This window comes from Zophobas morio, unplaced genomic scaffold (assembly GCF_036711695.1).
Source record: "Zophobas morio isolate AGI-343-1 ecotype UQ-CSIRO unplaced genomic scaffold, CSIRO_AGI_Zmor_V1 ptg000012l, whole genome shotgun sequence".
In the NCBI taxonomy this organism is placed as follows: domain Eukaryota; kingdom Metazoa; phylum Arthropoda; class Insecta; order Coleoptera; family Tenebrionidae; genus Zophobas; species Zophobas morio.
This window is the reverse complement of record NW_026972117.1, coordinates 13,140,363-13,150,009: the sequence shown is the minus strand read 5'-3', so window position 1 is coordinate 13,150,009 and position 9,647 is coordinate 13,140,363. Positions and strand designations below refer to the sequence as shown.

Below are 9,647 nucleotides of genomic sequence, written 5' to 3'. Positions count from 1 at the left end.
CTTTCACGCTTCCCACGCGTAATCAAACGACACTTCAAATCAGAACAAGAATTTTATTGGAAAGTAACACAATAGTCTAAAATATTTACATACATTTCGTGATTTTTGTAAATGAAAAATGCAAACTACTAAAATGTAACGTGAAATTTTGAAAGATTACTCCTTGCCTATCAGCACGTTTCCTTGATTGCCTGGCGGGAGAGTAAACACGGGTCCTTTGTAGTAACGGACTAGAAGACTGGAGCCTCTCTTCAGCTGGTTTCGACTCGAAAGGTCATACCAACAGTCCAACCAGTTATTGTAGTGAGCCATGTACGGGGGCGACCCTGCCATCAGGCCCGAATTTGTCACGGCCATGCAGTTAGAGACGACTTGGAAGGGGTACATTATTGACGACGACAGCATCTGCGAAATGTGATTCTTGAAGAATAAATACTAGAATTGTTTTAGTAAATTCATAACATCAAGTGGCCTTAGTGGCAACCCTGTCAACAAACAAAAAATCCCCAGTATTGTCACTATCGTGAATTTAATTCACCATGAATGGGCTACCAAAACACAATTAGTTTACATAATCAAAAACAAACAACAAACAGTTGAATGTTATCTTGATAAAACAGTGGGTCTTATCAGCGTGAAAAGCCTATAATACTTACACAAAATGCGAAAAAATCGTCCAATTTTAATTTAAAAAAAAAACCCTAGTCATGCTTAAGCTGATAATACTTACACAAATTGCTGCAGAAGTATAATTCTGCAACTCCTTTTCCTCAATTAGGTACTTATTGATGCCATAAGTCAAACAGCTTGCCAACAACACAGACAAAATATCTCCTATTAACATTGGAATTAGTCCACTGAAGAATCCCAAAATACCGTTTTGTTTGTAAATTTCCGCAATCGAGCCAAACACGCCTCTACAATTGACATGTAGACAAAAATAAGCTTCAATTGTAACCCACATACACATATTTAGTTTCTTTTCCTACGAACTGACTCATGATGCGGATTGTAATCACGTGGAAGGGTTGACTGATCACGATTGCCGTTGTGTGCGTTATGATGTCTCCTTTCAGACACTTGAGAAACTTCCGCTTTCTGCAACGAACGTTACAATACAAAAGTCGCACAATGATATGAAAAAAACCTATTTTCTTCGACGTCTGTGTCTTCTTCTTCATCAGCTCGATTCAAGTCAAGATAATCGATCATTTTCTGGGTAGCAACCACACTTATGAGGTTTCCGCAGACTTTGGGGCCTAGACCCCTGTAGCAGCCGGATAGTCCATCCACGGTCTTAATGTGCTTAACTGCGGAAACTCGCGAATGATTATGTACAAAATAAAGCCGCTAGTTACCGTATTGAAAAATGTTGGGCAGTTTGAGGGCTGGTTTACCGAGGAGAGTTTTCGCTGGTCGAGGCGGTATGGGTTCATATCCAATCTAAAAATAGTAGACATTAACTCAGAATTATAGTGGTACATGTCTAACCTGTATGAGAACTTTGGCATATTCAAACGGATGTGATAAGGTGTTTAGAAAAATACGGAGTCCATACCCAGACCATTTATTATTCTCGTTATCTTTGACTACTTTGTTCATACTGTTCCTACGCTTGGTTTACTAATTTTGCTAGTTATATTTTGGTTGTTTAGTCTTAGGGCAAAATTTGATTTGTGTCAAAATTCGGACTGGCCAAAGTGTCAAAGCGCCAACTTTGATGCCTCTTTTAGTTGCTTAATTTCGAAAATTTTCAAAGGAGAGAATTTTCGGTTTGGTTTGATGAACTTTGTCGGAAAATTCACGCAGAAAAATCGGTAACACGAGAGAATGTGTTTTCAAATAAAAAATGCACTTTCACGTTACGTTTACACTTTAGGTGTAGATTACAGTAGATTGGGTTTAATTTCCAGCGCCGGGAACTTATCTCTATTTAAGGTTATCTGAATGAAATTTTGACTATGTGTATAAATGGTTGCCTAACTTCCATACATAAACTGCTGCTGCTTCACCTCACACGAGCTAGAAATCAAATATTGAGTTGTAGCACCAACGATTTTTTCCATTTAAATCCTTTCAAATCCCTGCAGACTGTCCCAGATTCTTCCAGTTTTTTTATTCTTCTAGATTCTTACAAGTTTCCTCAGATTCGTTCCAATTCTTTCCGAATCTCCCAATTTCTCTCAGATTCCCACAAATTCCTCCAGATTCATCAGATGCTTTCAGATTCTTTCTGATTCTCTCTTTCCCATTCTTTCGATTTTTTTATACTTTTCGATGCTTTGGGACTGTTTCAGATTCTTTCAAAGACACCGTCAGGAATCCTTAAGATTCTTTCAAGTTTTTCAGTTCTAGTCAGGTCATTTCAGATACTTACAGATCATTTCAGATCCCTGCAGATTCTTCAAATTCTTCCGAATCCTTCCAGTTTTTTTTTTTTTAGATTCGCTCACAAGTTCTCAAGAATTTTTCACCTTTCAAATCGTTTCAGATTCTTCCAGATCCTTTCAAATTTTTCCACATTAGTTCAGATCCTGCAAACTGGTTAACATTCCTCCAGATTCTTTCATTTTCTTTACAACTTTTCCTTATTTTGAATCGAAATCCTCAAGATTCTTTGACATTTTTCAGTTCTCTCCAGATTGTTTTAGATCCTTACAAATCCTTTCAGATCCCTGCAGACTGTTCCAGATTCTTCCAGTCTTTTTTAGATTCTTCTAGATTCTCACAAGTTCCCTCAGATTCGTTACAATTCTTTCCGAATCTCCCAATTTCTCTCAGATTCCCTCAAATTCCTCCAGATTCATCCGATGCTTTCAGATTCTTTCATTTTCTTTCTGATTCTCTCTTTCACATTCTTTCGATTTTTTTATACTTTTCGATGTTTTGGGACTGTTTCAGATCCTTTCAAAGACACCGTCAGGAATCCTCAAGATTCTTTAAAGTTTTTCAATTCTATTCAGGTCATTTCAGATACTTACAGATCCTTTCAGATCCCTGCAGATTCTTCAAAATTCTTACAAATCCTTCTAGTTTTTTTTAGATTCGCTCACAAGTTCTCAAGAATTTTTCACCTTTCAAATCGTTTCAGATTTTTCCAGATCCTTCCAAATTTTTCCACATTGGTTCAGATTCCTGCAAACTGGTAAAGATTCCTCCAGATTCTTTCATTTTCTTTACGATTTTTCCTTATTTTGAATCGAAATCCTCAAGATTCTTTAACATTTTTCAGTTCTGTTCAGATTGTTTGAGATCCTTACAAATCCTTTCAGATGCCTGCAGACTGTTCCAGATTCTTCCGGTCTTTTTTAGATTCTTCGAGATTCTCACAAGTTCCCTCAGATTCGTTCCAATTCTTTCCGAATCTCCCAATTTCTCTCAGATTCCCTCAGCTTCCATCAGATTCTCTCAGATTCCCTCAAATTCCTCCAGATTCATCAGATGCTTTCACATTCTTTCATTTTCTTTCTGATTCTCTCTTTCACATTCTTTCGATTTTTTTATACTTTTCGATACTTTGGGACTGTTTCAGATTCTTTCAAAGACACCGTCAGGAATCCTCAAGATTCTTTCAAGTCTTTCAATTCTACTTATTCAGGTCGTTTCAGATACTTACAGATCCTTTCAGATCCCTGCAGAGTCTTCAAAATCCTTCCAAATCCTTCCAGTTTTTTTTTTAGATTCGCTCACAAGTTCTCAAGAAATTTTCACCTTTCAAATCGTTCCAGATTCTTCCAGATCCCTACAGATTTTTCCGCATTGGTTCAAATTCCTGCAAACTGGTTAAGATTCCTCAAGATTCTTTCATTTTCATTACAACTTTTCCTTATTTTGAATCGAAATCCTCAAGATTCTTTAACATTTTTCAGTTCCGTTCAAATTGTTTGAGATCCTTACAAATCCTTTCAGATCCCTACAGACTCTTCCAAATTCTTCCAGATTTTTCTAGATTCTTTTAGATTATGCTAAATTCTTCGAGATTCTTTCAGATTCTTACAAACCCCCTCAAATTCTCTCACATTTAGGATTTATTCAGCAAAATTTTGGGGTGACGTCATCAATTTTTTAGGGGGGATGAGCAAATACATTTTAATCATTTTACCATGCTTATGATAACTTTAAAACATCTCCAAGATTTCCAAGCATCAATAAAATAAATTTACGCATTCAATAATTTTTTTGAGTCGCCCTGTATAGCCAAATCCAAAAAATATGAATGGAATGATAAATTACAAGAAGAGTCTCATCATATTTTGTAAATTTTAAATAGGATTTATTCGGCAAACTTTTGAGCTGACGTCATCAATTTTTTGGAGGGGAGAGTCATCAATATTTTGGCTAAAAATTTATTATGCTCTTTATAACCTTAAAACATCTGCAAGATTTCAAAGCATTCCGTTTAGCAGATTCAAATTTAAATTACAAAATGTTGTTTCATAATTTTGATTTTTTTTCCAAAAATCTGGACGTTTCGGGTAAAAACTCTTTTCAGAGTAATAAACTACATGTTATAATAATAATAATAATAATAATAGTGCTTTATTACGCCGAAAGATGTAAAGGCATTACATAAAGTACATAACAAAATATTAACATAACAATTCATATTAACATAATAGTAACAATTTGCGACATTCTTTCTTGAAGGCGTTGAGGGAGATACCAAAAAACTCTAAAGTGTTGCATTCGTTAGCAATCATCAAAACGCTATTTAGAGGCGAATGTAATGCATAATTCGTTTTATGAACTGGTATAAAAAACAGCCTAGGCGTACGAACCTTACGGATTGACACATTAAGACCTACCAACGCTAGCAATATGGGGGCTTCAATTAAACCATTTAATAATTTAAAAAGAAAACATAGTTTGTGATACTTACGACGATTTTCTAGTGTATGTACTGACAGATAAGATGCAACAAGGTCTGTATCAGCTAACACAATACCATCACCACACAACTTATATTTGACATATTTTAAAAGTTTGACTTGGACAGCTTCAATTCGGCTTATGTGAGTGATATAAAACGGTGACCAGTTGACACAATTGAATTCCAATATCGATCGGACTAACGAATAGTATAATATCAGAATGGTTCTGATGTTACTGAAGTTCACCGTCCACCGCTTTAAACACCCCAAAAGTTTTCTACCTCTAGAAACAACATATTCACAGTGACTGACGAAAGATAATTTAGTGTCTAAATAGATACCCAAATCCTTGGCATTGCTAACTATGTCTAGGGGCGTATTTTCTAGTAGGTACAATGGAACTGAGGGACGACTTTTGCGACTAAAGCACATTGCTTTGCATTTTTTAATGTTAAGAGACATATGATTGAGTTTACACCAATCGTTAAGACATATAAGATCATTTGTCAAAGTATTTATGTCATACATGGAATCAATCTTCTTATATAACTTCAAGTCATCTGCATACAGTAAGGAATTTGAGTTGAAATTCAAGCAGATATCGTTAATGAAGATATTAAATAAAAGTGGTCCTATAACCGAGCCTTGAGGAACTCCAGATGTTGATTCGTAGGTAGATGACTTGAACTTCATTAATTGTACAAAATGTAGACGATGACTGATATAAGATTGAATCCATGAAAGTAAAGGATCACGAACGCCGTAGAGTAGAAGTCAAAATGGTGTGATCAACAGAATCAAACGCCTTGTGGAAGTCTGTGTAGATGCAGTGAATTTCCGAACCGTCCTCAATTGCATTAAAAATATCATTTATGTATACAAAGAGATTAGATTCAGTTGATCTACCAGAACAAAAACCATGTTGTGACACACTGATTACGTTTCTAAAAGAATCACTTATGAAACTGGACACAATGTTTTCAAAGATTTTCGATAGAACTGAAATTATACTAATCGGTCGATAGTTTTCAATGTCTTGCTTATTGCCAGATTTAAAGATTGGTACCACACGTGCAGATTTCCACAAGTCAGGAAATTTTCCCGAACTTATTGAAATAGAGAAAATTCGTGTTAGTGGTATAACCAATGAATCTCTGCAGTTATAAAAAAATGTTGGAGGTAACTCATCTGGCCCAGCACCCTTGTTTAAGTTTAGAGCATTAAGTTCTCTTGCTACCAAATCTTCCGTGATATGCACAGAGCTGATGTCAACAAATGAGTCAATTGTGTAAGGATAGTTATAATTACTACTACTGCTGGTATTATTAGTATATACGGAAGAAAAAAAACTGGCAAACGTATCAACTATGTTTTGAAACCCGCAAACATCAATACTTTTATAAATCATTGTATTTGAAAAGTCGCAACTGTTTTTTACACTCTTAATAAAATTCCAAAAATGTTTTGGGTTAGAGTTGATTTGAGATTCGGTGTTCTTAATAAATTTCTTGTAACAGCAAGCGATTTCTTGTTTACATTTGGCTCTAATTAAACTGAAATTATAATAATCTCTGATATCACGGCTTATTTTATAACGACGATGTAATTTGTTCTTCTCAATCACTAACTTTCTAGTTTCATGGCTAAACCAAGAGGGAAAATTTTTACTTTTAGATTTCCGGATTGGTATAAAATTATCACAAATGAAATACAAACACTGGTAAAAGTCATCTACAATATCACATATGTCATTATCGCTACTAATAAAATCCCAGTTAAAGTTAAACAGGAAAGAATTGATGGCATTATAATCACAGTTTCTGAAATCACGATAGGTATCACAAAATGTATCACCGTAATAATTACAGTTACAGTCAGATATCACAAATTTAAGAGGTGGATGAAACTTATCCACCTTTACAAACTCACCAGTACGACTTACAGTAAGACTATCACAGTTGGAAAAACAAAGGTCAAGAATATTATTATTGCAGTTGGCAATATTGTTAAATTGACAAAGATCGCATGACGCAAAATTGTAGCATATAAGAGTCTCTTTTTCTGATTTAATATTAGTTGGAGTCAAACCTATTGTCTCATCATCTTGAATCCATTGTATGCCAGGCAGATTGAAGTCTCCTAGAACAAAAATCGTATCGGCCAAGTTGTTGTAACATATAGTTTTGAGATTGCCAACATAATCGGCATAGACAGCAAGTGAAACGTCTGGTGGGAGATAAACAGCACTGAAAATAAAAAATCTGCTGTTGACTTGCAACCTAATCCATATATCTTCGACTGAAGAAGGGATGTACAATTTGCTGGATAAAAGATTTTTCCTAACTGCTATCAGGACACCACCACCTATAGATTTTTCACTATTGTTTGATGAACGGTCATTCCTGTACACGACATATCGGTTATCAATAAATTCACTATCATCGATGTCTGGATGAAGCCATGTTTCTACAAAAATAATGACATCAAAGTTCTCACTCAAGCACGATACATAACAGTCGGTCAGTTTTGTTCGCATACCGCGCACATTTTGAAAATACACCGTTAGATGGTCTATGTTATGGTTTCTTCTTCTACTGCGTCTCGAAAATTTTTGCGTTCATTAGAAACTGAAAAGTCATCTTTATTTTTTGATGGGAAAAATCTGCGAACTACCACCCCTTGAGGCCAGATTTGAGGATTCAATATATCGTTAGATTTAGACTGAGGAATACTAAGTTTAAAAGAGCTATAACTTCCCCCTTTAGAGGGTAACTTTGAACATTTGAAATTTTGGAGATTAATCTCTGATTTCAGACATTCTTCCACTTGACTCGGCGTCATGTCAGGATCAATTCGGCCAATATAAAAATGGTGCATTTTTTCTACGCCCCGGAGAGATGACGAAGTAGCGGGTTTGACCCCATTGATAATTTTAGGTTTCCTGTCTGCAAAATTCTGTTTTTTTCGTTGATGTCTTGGGAAAGTGAAAGTATTCTTATCATTAACAGGAGAACCTTCCACAGATAAGACACTTGCTTTTTCAATCCTTTTATCAAGCAAGTCTGCTGTTTTATCACCAACTACAGTTTTTCCTGGAGAAATATCGTTAGAAGGAATTTCAGTGCTGTTCCCGGATTTGATGAAGTGCTGCTGATTACATGCCGAAAGATGCTGAGTCACATGAGAATAGGACACACCTGGAACGCTGACTTTGTTAGAGCTTGTTAGCAACTTTATTAGGTCAATATTGGTCGATTTGACGGCATCCAGTTCCTCTCGAATTCTAGTTATTTCATCAAACAGGACCGAAGTTTCATGCTGCACAATATTTTTGACTATAGCGCCAAATGCATCACTTTTTAAGAACTTGATAACGACGTCACTGTCATCTTGCGTATCTTGCGATTGTTTGCAACAAATAACTTGCTCACTATTTAAAACAATTACATTTAAACGTTCAACACACTTCGGATGAAACACTCTTTCACAATTTACACATTTAGGCCCCTTCACGGCTTTGACCCTACAGTGTAAACATACAAGAGCGTTAGAAGACATGTTCACTCGCTCGTTTCGCTGCGGATGATGTTTAGGACTATGTTATTTTATACAATTTAAAACCCATTTGCTATGTACAATTTTGAAGCAAATTAGATTAAAAATACAAAACAATACAGAGACCATTCGCACATTTTTCAATTGATTTGAGCAACTTCAGTTTTCGTAAAAAACTGGGTGAAAATTCTGATATAAAGCTAAATCGTTTTTCTCTATTAAGTATTTGAGCAAATATCGTCAAAATAGCATAATTAATTCGTGATTCTGAGCAACTTTCCGTTAAAATGGAAACTATTTCTGATTAAAGTTAAAATGTCGAAAAATTGAAAGATTGAGAAATCGAAGTATAAAACAGTCGAAAATTTGAAAAATCCAAAGTTTAAAAACGAAAAAGTAAAAAACCGAGAAATCGAAAAATCCAGAACTCGAAAAATCGAAAAGTCGAAATCCTACAAAACTGAAAAGTTGAAAAATTGAAGAAAAATTAAAGAATCAAAAACTGAAAAATCACAAAATTGAAGAATTGAGAAATCGAAAAGTCAAAAAAGCAAAGTCGAAAAATCGCAAACTTAAAAAATCGAAAAATTGAAAATCAAAAACCTGAAAAATCGAAAAATTGAAGTACTGAAGAACTGAAAAATCGAAACTTTGGGAGGTCGAGAAATGGGAAAATTAAAAAATATGTAGATTAATTGAGAAATCGGAAAACTCCAAAATTTAAAACATTTAAAAATTAAAATATAGTGAAATTGAAAAATGCAGAAATCGAAACATCAAAAAATAAAAATTCGACAATCTAAAATTTAAAAATCGAAAAATTGAAAAATCAAGAAATCGAAATCTCGAAACGCGAAAATCTAAAAATTTGGAAAAATGAAAAATCGGATAATTCAAAAATCCAAAAATCGAAAAGCCGAAAAGCAAAAATCGAAAAACCGACAAATTGAAACATTGAAAATTTCAAAAATTGAGACATTGAGAAATCAAAAAACGAAAATATCGAGAAATCGAGGAGTCGAGAAGTCGAAAGGTCGAAAGTCGAAAAATTGAGAAAGCGAAAGACGCCAAAATCGAAAAATCTAAAATTTAACGATGGAAAAATCGATAAAGCGAGAGATTGCACAATCATAACATGGAAACATCCGAATCTCGTTAAATCGAGATCTCAAAAATTAAAATATAGAACAGAAAACTCGAAAAATCGAAAAATCCAAAATT

At 34.6% G+C, this 9,647-nt stretch overlaps 1 protein-coding gene across 1 annotated transcript; it reads right to left on the bottom strand.

Moving 5' to 3' along the window:
- Positions 1-33: 33 nt before the first annotated feature.
- Positions 34-1,962, bottom strand: LOC135127800 (mitochondrial carrier homolog 2-like). Its single transcript, XM_064054425.1, has 6 exons — positions 1,492-1,962; positions 1,359-1,443; positions 1,148-1,310; positions 967-1,098; positions 731-917; positions 34-405 (listed from the first exon to the last, which is right to left on the bottom strand). The coding sequence occupies exons 1-6, from the start codon at positions 1,600-1,602 to the stop codon at positions 157-159; spliced, it is 927 nt and encodes a 308-aa protein (XP_063910495.1). The 5' UTR covers positions 1,603-1,962; the 3' UTR covers positions 34-156.
- Positions 1,963-9,647: the final 7,685 nt, after the last annotated feature.